The sequence below is a fragment of the Heterodontus francisci genome, chromosome 6 (assembly GCF_036365525.1).
Source record: "Heterodontus francisci isolate sHetFra1 chromosome 6, sHetFra1.hap1, whole genome shotgun sequence".
NCBI classification, from domain to species: domain Eukaryota; kingdom Metazoa; phylum Chordata; class Chondrichthyes; order Heterodontiformes; family Heterodontidae; genus Heterodontus; species Heterodontus francisci.
Window position 1 is genome coordinate 92,720,682 of NC_090376.1, and position 22,469 is coordinate 92,743,150.

General features: G+C 39.4%; 1 protein-coding gene across 1 annotated transcript in view; it reads right to left on the bottom strand.

The window, feature by feature from the left end:
- Positions 1-12,682: 12,682 nt before the first annotated feature.
- Positions 12,683-22,469, bottom strand: part of LOC137371443 (progesterone receptor-like) — a 386,043-nt gene continuing 376,256 nt past the window's right edge. The window contains exons 8-9 of the mRNA XM_068034058.1: positions 14,349-14,506; positions 12,683-13,075 (exon numbers count right to left, since the gene is read on the bottom strand). Coding sequence (XP_067890159.1) covers positions 12,920-13,075; positions 14,349-14,506 — 314 coding nt within the window. The 3' untranslated portion in view covers positions 12,683-12,919. The remainder of the gene's footprint in view (positions 13,076-14,348; positions 14,507-22,469) is intronic.

Consider the following 22,469-nt stretch of genomic DNA (forward strand, 5'->3'; position numbering starts at 1 on the left):
TCATATAGAACCAACCATGATGCCCGATTTCACAGCTTCCAATGCAGCACAAACAGCTTCCATCAAGGGTCTGAGTGTTGCAGTGGAAGCTCAGACTGCAGTCATCATGGCTTTGAATGTCACTGGTCAAAAGGGCTTCCAGGTTGTCACAGCAGTTCATCAATCTGTTCTTCAACAGACCAGTAGGATTGCTAAAGCTTCACACCTGAAAATGGTAGTGGCTCCATGGAGCATGAACTTGCTGTCCTCCCTCAGGACGACAACATCCATGCTCCCACCTCTGCCACTCTGTGAGTGCCCTTGTTGTTGCCTGACAGCCAGCCAGCGCAGACTGCTGGAACCCAGGCCAAAATAGTTCAGTCTGAAGCTGGGCCTTCTAGAGCCAGAGCTGCTCAAGGTTGCCTTCCAAAGACATCTGTGGCCTCCTCATTTGGAGCTCAGCAGCCTTTCACCACCCATTCTGCAGCTACTAGAAATAATGCCATGAGATCTTCTACATAAACTAGAAGAGGCAAAGGCACATGGAGGATAGGCACTAAGCGAATGCATATGAGTGATTATTGTATGTATTATGCAATAGTTGAACTTATAAATTTAGATTGGAATGTGCATTTTCTGGTTGTTTTTATTTTTGTGCTGTTGGACAAAGGTAAAGAGCGTGGGCCAATTAGTGAATGGGGAGGTGTGGTTGAGGTTATTGGTATCGCCCATTAATTATTTGATCATGTAAAGTCCTGTCTGAAAGGGGCTGCCTATATTGTAGCCTCATCTCCTCTTCCTGTTTTTCCACTTCATGTTGCATTTCCTTCTACTCCACTTCCTCATCCTCATCTCTCTCTTCCTCATGCTCCTGCTCCTCAGCTTCTCACCTGATAGGTGGTGGTAAGGATGGTTCCATCAAAATGGCCAGATTGTGTAGCATGCAACATACAACCAAAAATCTTTATACCCACTCCGTTGATTACTGCAGTATTTCTCCAGAGTGGTCCAGCCAGTGGAAGCTTTGCTTGAAAATGCTGTTTTTGTGCTCTACAATGTTCCTTGTGGCAGCATGTCTGTAATTGTAGGGCTGCTGTGCACATGTGTATGGGTTCTAGACTGGAGTCATGAATCTGATCCTGAATAGAAAACCCTTATCACCCAGTAGCCAGCCTTTGACATGCCACGGTGGTTCAAGTACAGATGGCATGGACTGCTGCAGAATGAAGGAATGATGACTACTGCCAGGCCAATGGGAATTCACCTGCTGCATTGTAAGGGAGGGGAATTCCTTTCCATTCATGAAAATGGCTAAGTTTACATGCGGTGCATGCAAGACAATGCATGTAAAGTCAATAGCACCCACAATATGTGGAAGCCTATAATCTTTGTATACCCTTGTGCTTGCTCTGCCTGCTTGTCTCGGGTAAGAGGGAATGGGATGAAGTTATCTGTGTACAGAGAACCTCAGTGATCTCCCTTACATCACAATGCACTGCAAACTGTGAGATGTTGCTTCTATCCCCAGCAGAAGCTTGGATGCTTAAAAAGTAAGATGTTGCTTGTATCTCTGGAAACAGCCAGATACATAAAAAGAGCCACGGTCATCTTGACAGCCACAGGCAATGAGGTCCTTGCCCTGCTTTGAGGTTGCAGTTGTGGCTGCAGCATTTGGCAGATTTCAGTGAAGCTAAGATGTCTCAAGCATTGATCCTCAAACCAGATTAATTGGTCATTCATCTCATTGTTTTGTTGTGAGTTTGCTGTGTGCAAGTTTTGCCTAAAAAGAGTGACTATGCCCTGTGGACATCATAGTTATGCTGTATTTTGTTATATTATTCCTTCAGATTTGAATGGCTTTAGCAATGCCAGCTGGTATTGGGCACAAAGCATCAATACAAAAAGATGCAAGATACTAATTTTTGATAAGGATTTATTATAAACGGAGGAATATCTGAAACCACTACTTCTTCAGATAGAATTTGCAATTCAATTGTAATGGACTTTTAGGCTAGTTTTCAATAAGTCAACAACATGCAGTTTCTGCCTTGTTCAACTGTACATAGTTTATGCTGCTTCCTTGTTCATGCTGTTCTGGAGTTGGCATTATTCAGTGTTTATGTGAACTATACCAACTTCTTTGAGAAGAATCTGGTAGTGTGATTTCAAGTAAATTAGCAACTCGATCACTCCAATTTTACCAGTTCTAGAGTTTAACTGTACTGAATAAAGGTCACATCGAAGTATTAGGGCTGAATTTTGGTGAACTCCTGACGTCGAGCTCCATGGTGGGGGTGGTGGTGGTCGGGGTGGTTGGACTGGAGGATCGCAGCGGCAGCGGCCCACCACGGAGCCTGACGCCAGGATTGCTAGGCCTGATCTTCCTGGCAGCAGCAAGCCTCCGTGGTAGCCACTCCCCACCACTGGGCGACAGGGCCTGACTTTAAATATTTAAATAAAGGAAATGCATACATTTAAATAGCATTCACTGTGATCTTATCGGCTTTCCGGGATCTTCTGGGTGGCACTCACGCGCATTCACTTTCCCGTCCAGGGAAAGCTGGCACCACCGAGGTGGGTAAGGGGGGAACGGGGAAGTAGGATTTTTATTGAAGTGGGGAATAGGGGGAATGGGGTTAACTCTGCATTGCTAGTGTGGGGAGGGGAGTAGGGGTGACCTCTGCACTTTGTGTAGTCGTTGAGGGGAAGTGTCAAATTATTCAATGTAAATGATATGGGGTGCGGGGATGTGGCGTGGAAAACGGGTTGGCTATTTATTTTCTTTGTATGGGGGTGGGAACGTGTCAAAAATTTATTTACAGTGTAGTGGGGGGTGGGTACGGGGTTCAACTGTGCAGGTCTGGCAGCCCTTGAAAAATGGCACCAGTGCCTGTGCAGAGGCAGCTGACATCATGGCATCATTGAGGCCGCCCCTGCCACATGATTGTGGGGGGGGGGCAGTGGGTTGGGTGGGGTGGGTGGCCCATCCTGTGTATTTAAATGAGCCGTAGTGCTAGGTCATGGCTGTGTGGCGGTGCGCAGTCCGTATGCGCGGGCCACCATTTTTTTCACCCGCTGCTGGGAACAGCGGCGGGAGAATAAAATTCAGCCCTTAATTTTGCTTGCTGATCTGATGAAAGGCTTTAGTGGCTTACCAAAAATATATTAGCACCAATGTATTTGCCACATAACTGGGTTTTATTTACATTTAAAATTTAGACAGGCAGAGCTTTAATGAGTAATTACATTTGCTGGTACAATATAGAGCTATGATTGGTTAGCTAGTAAAAGAAAACTTGGAATCCTAAAGCACCCATAATTATCTATCTGGGTGGCCCTTACATTCAAAGTATTGTTTTAATAATATTGAAAATGTTGTTACAAAAACCCGAAATGCCACGAGAAATATTAATTTCATTGATCGGAACTTTGCTTGAGACTTTTAGTGGAAATTGTTAGAAATTACTTTTTAAAGAGAACAGCGAGCAGCCAAGATGGCCACAAACATTTGCATTTGAAACACTAAAGAATTAGCCAGGAGACAAACATGATTGACTCAGCCTAGCCAGAACAATGGGGTGCTATCTGATTCAATTACCTGAGATAGCCTTGTCAATGTGGTTGTCAAAAGCGATCGACACCCATTGACTTTGAAAGAGCCATACCCCCCACACCCCCCAACCTGGGCCACCTGAGGGGAGAGCCTTGAACTTTGGAGAAAATTCCAGAAGATTCTCATTAAAACACAAAAAGGTGGTCCTGTCACGTGACTACTTGTGCAACTCTGGGAGATTGTGAGTTGTGACTCAGAAGGCAGACAGTAGCTGAAATCAATCAAGGGAACAGCTCTCTCTCTCTCTCTCCAGTAGAGATGCAGAGAAGCCTCAAGCTGAAGCTGGGAAAGCCAAGTCTACAGCCCCCTACAAGTAACAACTAGGATTCAAGCAAGTCTGCAACCATGCATGTGGCCCAGTGAGGACTTCAGGACTACAGTTTCAACAAAAGACTCTGAGACTACTGAACTGTATTTCAATTCAATTTATTACAGACTCTACTCCAACCTCCCAACTAGGTTTTTCCCTATGTGATCTATTTATGTGTGTGTGTGTGTGGCTCTTGTGTGAATGTGGGCGTGGATGCGGAGCATATTTTAGTAATTTTAACCGGTTTAGAGTGATAAGGATAATAAACTTACATCTTTCTTGTTTAAACTCAAGAAAACCTGTCTGAATAGTTAATTTGCAATTATATTAGAGGAACAGCAGCAAGTGCTCACTGAGGTGATAAGTTCAATCACTGTGTTTAAAAAAGGATCAACCCTGTTGGGGTCAAACCGGAGAAGGGGCAAAAGGGGAGCCTGAGACCCTGTCCTCACCTGGTCGTAACAATGTTTTAATTGCAACAATTTTTTTAACATAACTTTAAGATTTAAAAGGTAATCGCTGAATTCCAAAGTAAACATTTTTCCATGGTGTGCTGAAAAATAGACATGTTTCTCCTCCCCAACATACACCAATGTTATTTTGTCTTTCCTCTTGAACTGTGGTTAGAAATGTGAAGTGAAAGTAAGAATATAACTGCTCAAACAGGGGTTTGGTAATGTTGAGACCGACACAATAAACAGACTCACAAAACACTCTTTACATTTTGACCTCTGTTTTCATTTTAGAGCCAGACAAGCACTAAACAAAGACTTTAATCTTTAAAACCTGTCAACTTTACATTAGCAAGCAGTCACACTGTTGCTCCATACAAATCGACTGCAAACTGACAGGTATGTACAAAAATCAACAATTAAAACAATTCAAGGATGTCGGAAAGTATCAATCAAAAGCACAAGATACAGTTGATGTTGACAAAACTTCCTTTATATAGAACACTGCTACATGCAGCTTGCTGAAAATTGTTGATTGGTTAGGAGGTGACCACTACTTGCAATGTATGTCTCATGAAAAAGCAATGACAAACAAATGCCATTTGCTGAATTTTTAAATATGCCAGAACAGCATGGATTTGAGTTACAGCACGCAATAAAATAGCACTAATGAAGTCAAATATGCAGCTGGGTGGATAATACAAATGAATATTTGGCAACAATTCAGCTCACAGACATCATATTGGCCAGTATTATTTATAATTCATATTAACCATGCTTTGAAAATGTGTGCATTTGATGATATTGACACTGAAATCAGGTACACTTCTTCAGTAGTTGAAATGCCATTCATCAAACTATTGCATGTGTGTTCACCAAGATGAGGCAACAGTGCTGGGAAATGGATTACTTTCTATACTACACCCAGTATATCACAGATCAAGTGTAGCATAATACAGGAGTAACGAAGAGCTGAAATTATATTGTCCCAAATATGCCTAAATTACAGTTTTAACACAGCTTTTCCCTACATCAGTCAGATTTTCCATGATTATGCTCTCCATCCTGAAGGGTTTTCTGAAAGAGATTTAGGAACAAGTTATGATCCACATTTTCCCCCCTTTTGAGGGTCAAGTACTGGGGTGTCAACTCGAAATGTGAATATAAAATTTGTACTCCTGTTGTGCTAGAAATTGTACAAGAAATATTCATTTGATTGGGTCAACCCTATCCAACTTTCAGCAATTTATATTACCTGCAATATCAAACTAGCCCAATGAAAAGTATCATAGCAATATATATACACTAGAGGAGAAGTACGAGAATCTATCTGTTTTATTACAGATAATGTCAAGAAATTGGTGCACATCAATGGTATTTTTACAAAGATTAGATCAAAAACACAGAAATGGTGCAAACGAGAATTCCAGAGTAAAGGAAAACAATTTTAATTGCAATCTGGACCACTGAACTGATGCAAATGCTAATAAGCACTGATATTTATCTAACTGTGGGAACCACTTCAGCTTCATTCCTATTTCCCGTAGAATCCCAGAAATGCTTATGCTTTCCTGTCAGGTTCACCATTTTTGGTGCAGCAGTGTCACAGCAGGTTTTTACACCTTGTCACTATCGCATTCAAAGGCTAGTTTATAAATATGATTGTATTCAAGGATCATGTTACTGGCCCCATGGCAATTTTGGATAACTGAGGCAGTCATATTTGCTAAGCTATAAATATTAATTATTTACAAGCGTTCTACACCAAATAAAGTATTTTCAAATTGTAAGTGTTTAAAATATGTCAACACAAATAGGGATAAATATAGATTTTAAAGAATCTCCATTCCCTTTTGACATGTTGACAGAGTCAAGTTGGAATACTCTGTTAAAAGAGGAATAATCACTGTGAGACTTTTGCCTTGATCAATGTTAAAGTTTCAGGCTGTCTTTTTATTTTTATTTTTTGCATAAGATCGACTGAGAATAGATATGCCTATCCCAAGCTCATTTCAATTTGAACTCTTTAAAGTTGTTAAACTATAGAGGTCAAAATTTTGTTTGTACAGGAAGCAACCCACTCTGCCAACTTGGGAGAAGATTCCCATTGTGTGGCAGGTGGAGCAAAATGTATAATGAATGGCTATAATTTTGCTAAATCTAGAGTACAAAGGAAATATTCTCCCCTTGTCTCTGATGGGACTACTTTTATTCTGCATCACAACTTGTAATGTTAAATATTTCAGTTAGTTGGAAGTGTTCTGTGGCATTATAAAGAAACCAAGCTAAAGGTTTTTTTCAATTAGCCAAGATTAATATGTAGCATTTTTGAAACATAGTTCAACTTAAAATTCAACTAATATTGGTTAAAACACTAAAAATTCAAGGATGATAGTGGATATTTCTGTCATTATAGATTAATTTGCCAATCCCAAAAAGTTTTGAGCTCACTTTAACGCTTTTTTTGATGGAAGGGAAACACAGATATGGAGTATTATTATGACCTTACATATACATTTATTTTGCTACCATTTCTTCATTTTACTTTTAAACAGTGTTTGCCACCTTGGAAGAGTTAAGCCCATTTCTTTTGATGAAGTGATTGGGATGAGTTGGAAAGAATTGGTTAAATTGAATGGCAAATCAACATTTTTCTTTCAGGTTGGTTGTAGAAATTTTAATCACTAGCATTTGATATTGTTGATTCCAACTCAGATTAGTTTAAAATCTTTTAAAATCTGTAAACTTATTTAATAGTTAGCAAGGGATTATATTTGAAAAGAAAAATCTTTTTAGAGGGAATAATGAATGGAAAAAAGTATCCAGCAACTGACAACTAGATTTGTTTACATTTCTGGGTTTAGTTTATATATACATAGTCCCCATCATTCAGAAAGATTATAGGCATGGTTTTCTTTTTTTAAGGTTTTTCAAAAATGAAATAAATTCAATCATGCACTGTCAACAGTTCCACATGTCATTTATCATACATCCCTTAAAAAGAATCCTAATCATTTTCTACAGTTAAGTTTTAAGATGTTGCTAAACTATTACGTCTTCATGGAATAAGACTAGACTTCATGTCCAGTTTTGTTACTGTTGCTCCTGTGTGGAGGGATTGTAATTTTGGTGAAGTTTGCATTTTCTATAGAGTACAGTGTGGAGGTGGGATCTATCACGTGTCCAATATCTTTGTTTATTTTTGTGGAAAATAATTGCAGGGTCAGATAAATTAGTAGTAATCAATGTCTAATCAATGGGTCATATAACAAGTTTTCCTTTTGGCCTCATATTTAAAGGAAGAGTAACAATAGTAACCATCATCTATCATTCCCATATTGTTATATTTCCTGCCACATTAATTGTACGAATCTTCGTAATAGCTGTTAAATGTAAAGCTGCATGATCCCACAATTTCCTTTATTCAATGTATTTATTTGTTCAAAATTAAAAGCTTCCATTGACCATTCTTCCAAGCATGCCCAGGAACAGTTAACAAAACATGGTACATGAAGAAAAGCAGAGATAGCATAAATTATCATGGTGGAATCTTCAACATTTCAATTTCATTAGTTCAATATTGCTTTTTATTTTGTCATAATGTCTAATATTTTGTTTATAATTCAAATGTATTTCACCAAATATATATAAATAATCAAATTACTCAGCTGTAGTACAGTAAAATTTGTTGTCTAGGTTTACCTTTAAAGCTGCTCATTAACTATGTTGGTTTGAGCATGATTCCACCTGGGATCCTAGTTTCTTATTGACAGACATCTTTAAAGGCAAGCAAATATCATACAAAAAACTTTATTGCACTAATTGAATTAAATGCTTTCAAAGTTCAAAATATTTAGGAAATTAAGGAATTAAAATTCTACTGTGTGATATTATCATATGAATACTTAACATGTTGATCTCAAATCCATTTGTCTGCTGTTTAACAGAGGCATAATCCTAGACTAATGAGGAAGAACACAAGAATTTGATATGCTGAGATTTCATATGATAATTTACAGGCTTGAATTACTCACTCTTAAATTGTTGTAGTCAACATTATTCGAATAAGGTTACTCTCCACATACCATGGGTAAAGAAAACCAATCAATTAGGAAAACCAGAAGGAAATCTATTCCTTAGTTGCAACCTGAGTAACCTAACCTTGCCCCACCTTGTGAGAGCAACCCCTTAGGTTTTTCCGCATCATTGATCATATGAAGAATCTCAACATGAGACTCAACGTGAAGCTATTCTGTTTAGCTCTAATAAATAAGAATGGGTTAGAAAAGTCTATCCCTTGTGCCATGCTGAAGCAGAAACTGCAGCTCATAAAAAAGGTTGTCACAATAGTATTTTAGAAATGTTTGAAAGCGCATCAATAAATTCAAAAGCCTGAGAATGAGGAAAATTTGAAAAACATTGAAACTTAACAGATGAAACAGTATGAACATGAACAATTCTGAACATTTGAACATGATAAAATATGCCAATATATGAGCAAATTAGTGCTAAACCTGGAAATCCATATAGGTATGCCCAAAGAAAGTCAGTAGTCTATTTCCCAAAGCAGTCTGTGGTGGAAGAGATCAATAATATATGGTATGTGGAATATAACTTTATTTGAATAATGTTTCTTAATATACCAAAAACTGTTTTGTTAACTGTACATGCCATGGTTACCTTACATGGAAGAAGAAGGAACTCTCTGGTAGGAGCAGAGCTGATTATAGCTATGCCAAACTGCACATCTCTGGCTCTTGAAGTTATGTTTATGTTTTTCATAGACAAGATTTTAATATATTGATGAAAAACCACATGACAAATTAGATTGAGTTGTTTAAACACTAGGAAAATTGACCTAATGAGCCAAGATGGGAAACAAAAGCACCACTCTCTTCCAATGTATTGTGAGATCAATGACAGTCATAGATCATGTATTGTGAGATCAATGACAGTCATAGATCAATAGGGATATATGTGGGAAGATGTCATGATTAGATGACAAGATGCCACTTAAAAACTGAGTGTTGATATGGATAATTTTAAATTGATTTTTTTTTTGGTTTTTGTTTACCAAGCACTTCTTAATCAAGAAACTTTAAAAGATATATTCACATCTTTGAAAAATGGGAGTTGCAGAACTAACATAAAAATGAATGATATTCATGATGATAAAGTTTGAACCAATTCTGTCAGTGACAGCTTTTTGGTCTTGAGTATCACAAAATTTCTGTGCCAATATCAAGGGAACAAGCCTCAGAGATTCTGAACAACATCAACATTTCTCCTAAAAACTCTGTAATCTGAAAATCCTTCTCTCCTGAGGAAATGGGGAGTTTTATCATTTTAAATGCAGAGACTTACATATGCTCCATTTTGCAATTCACTTGCAGAAGTTATAGGGATGTCACCATGGGAGCACATGGACTATAATTCAGATCATCAGAATAGGATTATAGGCATTACTAAGGAGCTGAATCATGTCCATGGTTTTATAATTTAAATTTTTTGTTGCCAGTTTTCCCTTGATCGTCCTCAACCTTTATATCTTATCAGTATTGACTCTCTGTGAGAGTACAGTTTTACAGGCATTGGCTACCCTCTTGTCCTCTGGTATCTTGTCCAAGTTAATTATTCTTGAGCCTTGACTGTGGGTGTTGGAGCATTATTGAACTGGATGGGGAGGGAGTGGCAAAGAGCAATACAGTCAAACCAATTCTGTATTCATCCAGTTTCCATGCAAGGCCATTTGACAGGAAGGACCACCGAATCACAATCCAGAAGCAACAATCTTGCCTTATTTCTTTTGACTGGATCAGTGGTGGAGAGGCCAATTGTAGCATCCTTACTACCTCTCATACTAAAATAAGGCAACTCAGCACAGAATCAACTGAGAATTGAACCTTGTCCTGACAGGTAAATATGACTCAGTTTAATGTTGCTTTATAAAAGGACCTTTTGGGGGCACTTTTCTTCCAGTTCATTAATATTATGTTGCAGAATCAATGCTGTCTTATAGATAAGAAAATGGTTGTGTAATACAATTTTATTCTTCAAATTGTATTTACCGATGAAGGCATAAATCTTCAAAGAAGCTGAGCCTGAAGGAAACCTTTTCTGTGATTTCAAAAGGAGCTCCTTACACCCTGATATTTTCTTGGAACTTTAATATAAAAGACCAATACAGTCTTATTAAACATGCTCTTATAACATGGGGCGTTATTATGAGTAGCAAGGAAGAGTGGCTAATAACAGGGCTAGTCAATAAGCTACGAGTACCTCATATGGAAAGATTCAATATGAGCTGAACAAGGCAGATGGGAAATCTGACTCAAGAAGAACACTTTAAGCTTTATTACTATCAGGAACTTACAGCCTCAGCAAGGAGGGAAATGTTTATTCTCAAGTGAAGTTTATGTCGTACACAGCTAGATATTATCCATATGGTCTTAGGAGCAGGGTGACAGGCCGCAGTGTATCTTTTTAATCTGTTGGAAATACAGCAGGTGATTCTCTTTATATGCTTGAAGGAACCACACGACAGAGCAGATGTCTAGAGAAATAAGAGGCAAATGAGGGGAATGGCTGCCTGATTTAACATAATTTTGATATAGTGACATTTCCCCTCAATTGCTCTGAATATTACTCTATGTGGTACTCTTTAACTTGGCTACTTTTGAAGATTGAATTAATAACACACATTTTTTGTCCTGTAAATTTTGGACTTATAGAGGAGTTAGGCAGAAGTTAAGATCCAACTTCTCAAACCTCATTCAGTAGATGACCGCTGATTTCTTTCCTGAGACATGTACTTGAAAAAGTTGATGTGGACAACATATCTCAATTAAACTGAAATTAAGCCCCTCATTGAGAAGGTTCTGCCAGAACATGGGACACTTCAAGTGCTGCCTATTGTCACTTGATGTTGTGTCACCCCGCTTCCCGAAAATATATATTGTAGGATAAAGTGGGTCCACTCAGAGGGCTGGACTACATTCCAGCTGAAAGAAACCTGCCACTATATTCTCTATAATGTCAGTTGTTTGGTAGTCAAAAAGCACTGGGTGTTTTATATCAGTATCCTGTTTCTTAGTATGCACAGCCTACAATTGTGTACTCATTTGCTTGTTGGTATGCAAAATCACAGCTGGTGCAAACACAACAGAGGTCAGTTTAAACCTCTTATTAAGCAGAGTCTAGAAGGAGTTCAGGACTCATGTAAATAGCATGCAGTTAACTCAATCCCCTGATTCTGAAACTATAATGTAAATCTTTTTCATTTATAATTATACAGATTTCATGGTTTGCACAATACAATGTGCTGTTTATATATTTGGAAATGTGAGCACTGCAACAGCTAACTATATCGTAATTAGGTTATTCAAATTTTTTGTTTGTTTCAATGGATGCGCTTACTCATTGGCTTTCAGCCTAAGGGAGGGGCATTTATGATAATTATCAGAGAAAGACAGCAGGGAAGAGTAGCTTGTAAGAAAACTCCAAGGAAATGTAATTTTTTACGATTCTAGCAGTCGGTTGCCTTTTGTGACAAGATCAACCAATCCAACTTTATTGACCTGATTTAAGAGGGAAAGGTGTTTAGGAAAGCACAGTGCCATCATATTGAGTTACAGAGGCACCATTAAAAGCTCAGATTCTGGGATTTACAAACACGATAGCTTATCTCAATGAGAGTGCCTTAATTTTGCAGCTGCTAATATGCAGAAATTTAGATGCAGTCACCTTTGCTTGAAGCATATCAGAATCTCTGTTTACTTGACCACACTTATCAATGTTCAAATTTGCATGTTGCCAACTCTTGGTTGAATGAGAATCAGGTGCGACCGTTGAGGACAGGTAAAGTTTTCTTACAGTCAATGCAGAATTTAAAACCTGAAGAGGGCAGGGTGACCTAAATTTCCCGAAGTACATAAACACTGAATATCTTTCATTAAACAAATAACCTGTGACACAGTTATCTTTGCAAAGTTTACCTTCGCTTGCAGTGAAGCAGCACCCAATACAACTGATGGCTGTGGCAAAAGAAAAAGAAAAACATAATAGAGGAGGTTTTCTGATTGGACATAGTAAAGGACAGTCATAAGATTCACTTAAACGACCACATAAAAGACTGGTATCATTTATGGCACATGAAGTATGATGAATGAAGAAAATTTTGGGGTTATGCAGCTTTTAACTGAAGAGCATAAGCATTTCCATTAAATATTACAATAGAAGCAGAAACCTTACATAACTTGAAAGTTACAAAATACCAGAAAGTACCAAAAGATACAAAATTATTTTGATCCGGAGGTCACACATTAAACAACAGGACTAAAATCACATTTCATTTGCTTATAAAACATATAGTGCAGCTATGGCAATGGAATTCCACTATAACTGTATGCCAAACAGCATTGCTAATTCTTCTGTAATAAATTTGAAACAATTTTCATTTGCGTACTGTTAAGGTCACAAAAATAGAATAAAGCTGTCAACTTGCATAATGCAAAAAATGCTGCCTGTGAATCAAGGCAGTCAGGCGCAACAAAGAGAGAAATTTACTCATTTCTTGTGAAAGAGCAGTGGCTTCACCAGCCCAGCCAGGATCTTGGGTAACTGTGTAGTTATAATCTCTGACATCATCTCTGGAAATTCCACACTCAGTGCCTGGGACTGAACAAAAGTATTCAAGCAGAACTGATGCAGCTTCTTGACAAGCTATTGAAAAGAGACAATGCGGTTACCAATTCTGACTGTATTTTCTTTACCTGTTAAACTTTCAACATTCTGAATGGTTTCTATCACACACTAATTGGCATAATTAGAGATTGCAGTCAGAAATTACTATTGGTGATGTTCATGCCAAACACAACACATTTCAATGACAGTCCCCTGTCCACGATTTAATCGCAAACATTAATCTTTTATTTTAAATGTCTGCAATAATAATGAACAGAGGAAAAGTCATATGAATATGTTAAGAATTTGTCCACTGGTATCCAGCAACAGTCATTTCTAGTCTTATTTCTTTCAATAAGGAGTGAAGGTTAGCATTATCACTGAAGAGAGAGTTCTGCACAAAACCATTGCTTCCAGGTTGTCAATGCATCATTAACGTGAAAAACAGGGAGTAAGAGGTAACTGAAATCCACTTTTATTTATATATTTTATATATTATATATCTATAATATGTGTGTATGGACAGAACATTTAAAAAGCTTGGGCAATTTAGCCCACCGCATTTCCTCTTTAACTTCCACTGTATAAATTATGTGGGAAATTATAATTAATATTTAAAGAAAAAATGTTTGACAAAATATGTTTTGTTCAATATGAAAAATGACAAAGCAATCCAGTGAGTAGCTAAGCCATTTAGAGCAGGAAGGTCACACATTCAATCCTCAGTTGAATTTGCTGATCTTAGCCTGATAGTAAGAATGCTACATTGGCCTCAGTGCTAGAGGGTGAGAGAAAGGAAAATATTCAAGGTTTCCACATTCTTCACCGCTATCCAGTGATTTCTGCTGAAAGGAAGAGTGTATGGGCATAAGGCAAGGACCATATAGGGATTGACTCTGATGATCCTGAGGTCAAACAGCCTGCTGACACACATGAACAATGGCCAAGGTACCAGAAGTTGACTGCTGCTCTTGGAACCATAGCCTAGCAAGGACTCAATGTCTTCAGTTTTGGGAGAGGGAAGAAAACTGGTGAAGAGAATTGGGGAAAAAGAGAAAAAAAGACAGATTATTTACATATTAATAGAGAATTTGGTTTTATTCATACGCTGATGCGGCCAGCACATTTCCCTGTGGAAAGACCACTGGATATTGGCTAACAGAGGAGCCTATTGTTTGAGATCTGCTGGTAAAGCTATCCATAAAACATATGGCATGTGACACTAAGATACTAATCCTTACTGACCACTACTAGGATAAGGCTAATAAAAGGAAGCTATCCAATACATATCTCATTAAGCAACCACACCTACTTCATGCATCGAGTCCATGAGTTTAGTGAGCTGGTAAAGACGTTGCGCGCTGCTCTGTCCACCTTTATCCTGCATGTTAATGGCTCTACTCAGCTCTCTAATGTAGTCTCTCCGCATCTCTTCAAAGTAGGATTGGCTCTTTAGGCCTTCCAAGGGAACTGAAAAACAAATGCCAGTTCCTAAATAAATCTTTCTAAAAGAAATGATTTTACATGCCCTTGATAAAATGTGTAGGTATTAGCTGGAACAATCCTGAATACTGTTGTTAAAGTTTTAGACATAAACTATGCAGTAATCTTGAACAGACATTAAAATGTTTCCTGTTGCTGTATCAGGACAATGTTTCCAAGTCTTTTTGGAACCTCAAACAGGTTTCTCAACCGCTAGTACATACAATACAGAGCTAACTTTACAAAACTTGCCTCTTTGTGTTACAGTGCAGAGTGACTCTAGTTTTTGAGTGACATGACTGTGTCCTGGTGTTTAGCTTATTCGCATACTAAGATCTTACAGGGATATCCCTCTTAAAGGCAATCACACAACATCCCCTTTCTTTCCAAAGATAAGCCTCATATGCTAAAGGTATAAAACACATAAAACTAGATATCAAAAGTCTTTTTGTGCTTCCAGGAACCAGGGCCAAATTTATGAGATTTTTCAGTAAAATTATTTCTCGCTATAAGTTATTGAGGGATGTATTTTCCCCAATGCTTAAACTTAAAGAAAAATTATTTTCATAAAATAGCATAGGGTGATAAGGGGTCATTTTTCGATTTTGCACTCCTGGCATGGAATCCCGTCCATCAGCAGCACCCATTGGAAATTCAAGCATGCCCGATCACAATTTTCCACCCTTTAATTTAAATGGTTGGGAAATTACATGCAGCACATGTAATAAGCTTTTTATGCTGTCTGATGCAACATAAATGAGATGCATGGAGTCCAGGTTGTTGAAGATCTCAAACAAGTTTCTCAACCGCTAATATATACAATACAGAGCTAACTTTACAAAACTTGCCTCTTTGTGTTACAGTGCAGAGTGACTCTAATTTCTGAGTGACATGACTGTGTCCTGGTGTTTAGCTTATTAGCATACTAAGATCTTACAGGGATATCCCTCTTAAAGACAATCACACAACATCCCCTTTCTTTCCAAAGATAAGCCTCATATGCTAAAGGTATAAAACACATAAAATTAGATATCAAAATTATTTACATAGGCATAGAGATTGTGAACTTTACAAATATAGAGGCTCAATAGTCCATATATCGTCTTGGTGGTTTGACACCTTGCTCAGGGACTTTGTGTCTCATCTGTTGCTGTTCTTTCTGAAGTTTCTCTCTCTCTGCATTCAGTTTCTGTTGCTCTGCCTTCAACCTGCTAACATACTCTGTTGCTTTTCTCAAGGTGATCACTTTGAGGCCTTGCCATTCTTGGAAAGTTCAGGCACCTCATCTCAAAGAGCCAATAGGCAATGCTTCAATTCAATCCTCCTCTGCCTCCTCCAGCCATTGCATGTCCTTTGCCTCTCCTTATCCTCCGCATTGGAAGCCTTGGGGCTCAAGGTCGAGGACTTGTTTGGGGAAGAGTACTTGGTCTCATTGAGATACCTGTCTGTTCTGGCTCGTTGTGGTGCTGGCAGTTCTCTAGAGAGCAGAAGTGAAGGCGTGACACAGTTGTGCTGTTGCTGGATTTCCAGACTGCATTGTTTGATGCTGGTCAGAGTCTGCGAGTGGGTTCCAGTCCTTGGAGATTTCCTTTTGGCAAGGCTCTCATGGATAATTATGATGTTGAGGTCCTTACACACTGGTAGTCCTGCCAATGCTGGTCCACTCATATCTACCAAGTAGAATGTTTGTGGTTTCCATGCTGTCTTGCCGTATCTGCATTGTATTGTTAACGTACCACTGCAAGGGATGGGTGACCCGTTGTATGCAGGTAACTTGGCAGTTGTCTGTTGTATCACTGACGTCCAACGACTCATGTACATATCTTTGAGGATTTGGACTGGTAGGATATTTACACTAGCCCTGGTGTCAATCTTAACCCTGAGTGCATGTTTACCAGCTTTCTTTGGGCACGTGATGTTAATAGTGGTGAAAGCTTCCAGATGTTTGACTTCATCAATATGGAATGCCTGTTTGTCTTTTGGTTGAGAATTGTTTCTCTCTGAGCGTTGTCTCAGGTCTGTTTCGCTGTGAACATCATGTTTCAGCTTGTGTTGATGCAGGTCTCTGGCGCTTTCCTTGGTGCTGTTGCCCTGTTGTCTGTTCGTTTGCATCCAACCGTGTCTTCTGGCTATGCCTTTGGAGACAGAATTCCTGCTTAGATGTGCCCAGTGTCCTTTTGCACACAAAATGTAGGATAACCTCACTGTGAGTGGGACAATCACACTTACCACACAGCTTACTTGCCCTTTTCGACCTGCTTATGGTGCCGATACTGTTGGCTGCACCGCACCTAGTGCTTGCAGATGTTGTTGTCCAGCTACAATGGCTTCATACTTCCTGCCATCTTACAGTGGTGTATCGATGCTGTAACCTTTCTTTCTCCCCCAAGAGTTCTTTCTGAAATGCTTCAATGGGTGTTGAGACAATCACCATTATTCGGTCTGACAGCTCAGCTTCTGAGAAATCGCATTAGTTGCCCATACTTCAGCATCTACTACGGGTCTATTGATTCCTATGGCTGTTGCCTGTAGGACATCAATTCTAAGTGGAGAATTTGAAAATTCACTCTCAATTGGAGCTGATCTTCATGCACTTTCCATATCTTTGTGGGATCTTTCTGGTCCTGTTTAGATAATCCAGATTCTGTGCAAGCCCTCATTTTCAATCGCTATTATTATTTTTAAAGCCTGTTTTTCTGCTTTTACAATTACATGGTCTATAAAACATAACTGCATTGTTTGTTGGAAGAGTTTGAACTCGGACAGGATATCCAAAGCTTTTCAGTTCATGCTGGGAAAATTGGTATCCATGTTCCTGCTGTTCTTTTGCTTTATAAACCTGCTTTAAGAACTTGCTTTATGACTCTGTACTTGTTTCCCCTTTAAGACACTCTCTTGGCTGCTTTGACAGCAGCAGGTATTTAGCAGTGCTTGTTTATCTAGCTTCCAGCACTCTAGTTTATACAACTGAGCAAAAAGCATTTCAAGTGCTCTTTTCTCTCTCGGCTAGAGTTTCTTTATACAGCCATTCAATAGGTAACTCTTCACACGAGTGGTTTTTGAGTTTTTTAAAACTCAGGCTGAGTGAATGAAAGCTCTTCACGCTGAAGTGATTTAATGGGTTTCTTTTTATAGCTTCAGCTGCGAGCTGCATGAATGGAGGATTCCCACACTTTTTGTTGTTGGATGCCTCCTGTAATGGCGCCAACCTGATCAGCCTGGGGAGGAATTGGGTCTTCCCTGCTTTTTTCTCCCACTGAGCCTTTGAAAAGAATCAATTTTTTCAAGCACTTCAAGACTTTTTTTTAACTGGGATTCCTCTACCAATGGCATAACAACTTACCCAATCACAGTGATTGATTTGCAGCCTGTCATTCAGCTCTGTCTTCTACAGCTTGAGGTAAGTGTTTTCTTCTTTCCCTGTTTAGGCCAGTATTTCTAGTTTTTAAACTTTCTCCCTTTTAGTGTAGGTAGTTTATAAAGCTGTTTTCCTGTGATCTTCAACCTTGGATTCTGTCTTTTCACTACAGCTGCTACCATGTAATGAGAAACTTTTAACATCGTCTGATGCAACATAAATGAGATGCGTGGCGCCCAGGTTGTTGAAGATCTCAAACAGGTTTATTAAACATCTAACTAACAAATAAAGTACTAAGCTAACTATTAACAGAACTTGCCTCTTGGTGTTTCAGTTACAGAGTGACTCTGGCTCTGAGTCACATGACTGCATCCTGGTGCTTAGCTCATTAGCATACTAAGATCTTAAGGGGATACCCCACTTAAAGGCAATCACACAACAGCACATTCTGAGTTTGCAATAGGCATTGGTAGGAAGCAAGGATGCCTGCCTTAAGCATGAGGCTGGAAAATTAACCCTATAATAACATTTTAGTTGGAAAGCTTTTTCAACTTAATACACAAGGGAAAATATACCAAATAATGTACAAAAATAAAGAACTTCTCTGATTACTGCTGAATCACTGATGTGGTATTTTCTACATTCCTGGATGGCATTCTACTACCAAACAGTAAGTGAAGTTATTGAATATTACCTAACATGGTACAAACTAAATAGCTGAACAAACATATGTTACTCATGGGACTCATTACGAAGAGTGATCTTATGGCTGTGGTTTTGTCTTGTTCAAAAAAAGTGCTTAAATTCTCCTTTTTAAAGATATTCATGACTCATAAAATAGGAGCGTAAGAACATGAGTATACCATTCAGCCCCTCGAGCCTGATCCGCCCGCCAGTCAATTAGGTCATTGTTGCTCTGTATCTTTATTCACCCACCTTGATTCTAAATCCCTTAATACCCTTACCTCACACAAAATTATCAATCTGTTTTTGTGGAAGGGCCTCAACAGCTTTTTGAGGGAGAACATTCTATGGGGGAAATTTCCTTAAGGTTCCATTTTCAAGTGGGGAAGTTGCGAGGTGTAATCATTCCACATCTGGTCCTGTTGAGGCTGCAGCAAGCAAACCTTTTTCCCCCTACAGCAACATTACTGCGACAGGTTTCCCAATGGGAATATCCTTTCTCAGCTTTCTAAAGAAGTATGAAAGACCATTGGAAGATGCCAGGCAGGACAGACCGAACTAGAGGTGTTGAGTGCTCACCCTCACACATGCAGCTGTAGATAGAGGTTCACAAACCTAGCTTTCACAGAGGATTAGAGCGTTTAAAAGCTCCAATTCACAAGGGAAACCAGGTGCCACAAATACAATATGTGAATGCCTCACTTACTTTATTGCTGAATGATTATTTGGAAGCACTCTAATTGCATTCTGTCATGCTTTCAATGGTACTGCATGAGAAGAATGCCAGGGTGATCAACAGCAGCAGAGATTGAATAGGTGCCCATGCCAAGATGCCACCAACCGTATCTGCTGGGATTGGTGCACGTAATTGGCAAAGTTGTAGGGAATTCTCTCCACAGGGTGCAGATCATTGGCAGATGCAGAGGTGTGCATTCTGCTGCAAAGAGATTCTCCTTTTAGGCATGCTGCAATGCTGTCCTAGAGGATGGTGTTTCAGAGTGGAAAACTGGGTCATTCAACCAATGGGCGGCACAGTGGCGCAGTGGTTAGCACCGCAGCCTCACAGCTCCAGGGACCCGGGTTCGATTCCGGGTACTGCCTGTGTGGAGTTTGCAAGTTCTCCCTGTGTCTGCGTGGGTTTTCTCCGGGTGCTCCGGTTTCCTCCCACAAGCCAAAAGACTTGCAGGTTGATAGGTAAATTGGCCATAATAAAAATGTCACTAGTATAGGTAGGTGGTGGGGAAATATAGAGACAGGTGGGGATGTTTGGTGGGAATATGGGATTAGTGTAGGATTAGTATAAATGGGTGGTTGATGTTCGGCACAGACTCGGTGGGCCGAAGGGCCTGTTTCGGTGCTGTATCTCTAATCTAATCTAATCTAATCTAATCTAAACTCAAGCAAGATTATTGTATGAACGCCTTAAGAGTGATGTCCCTTTAAGAAGTCAGTATGCTAATGAGCTAAGTACCAAGATGTAGTCATGTTACTAGAAGCCATAGTCACTCTGCACAGCAACATGCTGGACAAAGGTTCTATTTATAGTTTGCTCTGTATTGTGTGTACTAGTTTAGCTGTTCTAAACCTTCTAGAGATCTTCAAGGAACTGGAATCCATGTACCTTATTGTGTTGCTTGAGATAAAACAAAGAAACTCATAACGTGATGGCAGCAGTTGTGAAAGGACAAGATATAACCTTGAAGACCATGGATAAGACAGCAACAGGATTTAAAGGCAGTACAGAAAACAGAAGAGAAAATTTGAAGCAACAAGTGAAGAAACTTTAAAACAAATACCTGAAAAGAGTGAAAGAAAACTACATATCTTAGAAGTCTGAGAAAAGCTCCATAGAACGGAAGCGTGGCTGGAAAGTAATCAATTGGGTGAGTCACTGTGCCAATGATCGAGATATCCCAGTGACAAAAAGCCTTTGAGGAGTTTAAAAAATTCATTTTCTAAAGGCTCCGTGTGAGCGAGAGGAAAAAAAGGGGAAACCCTGAAAAGCGTGCAAACTAAAAAAAAAGTCCGATAATGAAATAAAAGCGCGAGAAACCCCGAATACAGCAGAGTCTCCATTAAAGCAGTCAAGCTGAAAAAAATCATTAAACCAGTCAAGCTTGAAGAAGATAAATAAACTCTAGCAAAAAAAAACCAAAGGGAAAACCCTTGAACTGCCCATCGAACAGCTGTGTAAACATACAAGCGAAGTGCTGAAAGAGAAAAAAAAGAGAACACTGTCGAGTAACTGTTACACTCCGTCAAAGCAGCTAGCCTAAAAAAAAAAGATTTCTTAAAGGTGGAACAGCGCATAGTTAATAGAAAAAGTTTTAAAACAAGTTTTATTTAAGCCACAAATAGAAAAGTCATAATAAGTACAATGCTGAAAGCACACACAGCACTGAACTAAGTTAAATACAGAGTAGAAAGCAAAAGAACTGCAGAAGGATGGATATCAAATTTCCCAACATGAACTGGAAGGCCATTGATATCCTATCCGAGTTCAAACTTTTTAAACAAAGAATGGAGTTATGCTTCATAGACCAAGCAGTTGCAGAACCAGAGAAGCAGACAGTGAAAATACTGATAGTAGTTGGAAATGAGGCGTTATATGGAATCAATACCTCTGGATTATCTGAAGAGAACCAGAAAGATCCGACAAAGATATTGAAAGTGCTAGAAGATCAGCTTTGGGAAAGAGTGAATTTTAGAATTCATCGCATGGAATTGATGTCCTATGTACAATTGCATACAATTCTGGTTGCCACACTACCAGAAGGATGTGGAGACTTTGGAGAGGATAAAGAAGAGGTTTACCAGGATGTTGCCTGGTCTGGAGGGTATTAGCTATGAGGAGAGGTTGGATAAACTTGGACTATTTTCACTGGCATGACGGAGGTGGAGGGGTGACATGATAGAGGTTTACAAAATTATGAGTGGCATGGACAGAGTGGATAGTCAGAAGCTTTTTCCCAGGGTGGAAGAGTCAGTTACTAGGGGACATAGGTTTAAGGTGCGAGGGGCAAAGTTTAGAGGGGATGTGCGAGGCAGGTTTTATACACAGAGGGTGGTGAGTGCCTGGAACATGCTGCTGAGGGAAGTGGTGGAAGCAGGTACGATAGCGACGTTTAAGAGGCATCTTAGGGAAACTATTAGAGAGGATTCTTCGGGACAGGATTTACTCCCATTTGGAAACAAACGAACCTATTAGCCAGAGACAGCATGGTTTTGTGAAGGGGAGGTCGTGTCTTACTAATTTGATTAAGTTTTTTGAGGAAGTGACGAAGATGATTGATGAAGGAAGGGCAGTGGATGTTATCTATATGGACTTCAGTAAAGCCTTTGACAATGTCCCTCATGGCAGACTGGTACAAAAGGTGAAGTCACATGGGATCAGAGGTGAGCTGGCAAGATGGATACAGAACTGGCTCGGTCATAGAAGACAGAGGGTATCAGTGGAAGGGTGTTTTTCTGAATGGAGGGATGTGACTAGTGGTGTTCCTCAGGGATCAGTGCTGGGACCTTTGCTGTTTGTAGTATATATAAATGATTTGGAGGAAAATGTAGCTGGTCTGATTTGATTAGTAAGTTTGCGGATGACACAAAGGTTGGTGGAGTTGCGGATAATGATGAGGATTGTCAGAGGATACAGCAGGATATAGATCGGTTGGAGACTTGGGCGGAGAAATGGCAGATGGAGTTTCATCCGGACAAATGTGAGGTAATGCATTTTGGAAGGTCTAATGCAGGTGGGAGGTATACAGTAAATGGCAGAACCCTTAGGAGTATTGACAGGCAGAGAGATCTGGGTGTACAGGTCCACAGGTCACTGAAAGTGGCAACGCAGCTGGATAAGGTAGTCAAGAAGGCATACAGCATGCTTGCCTTCATCGGTCGGGGCATAGAGTATAA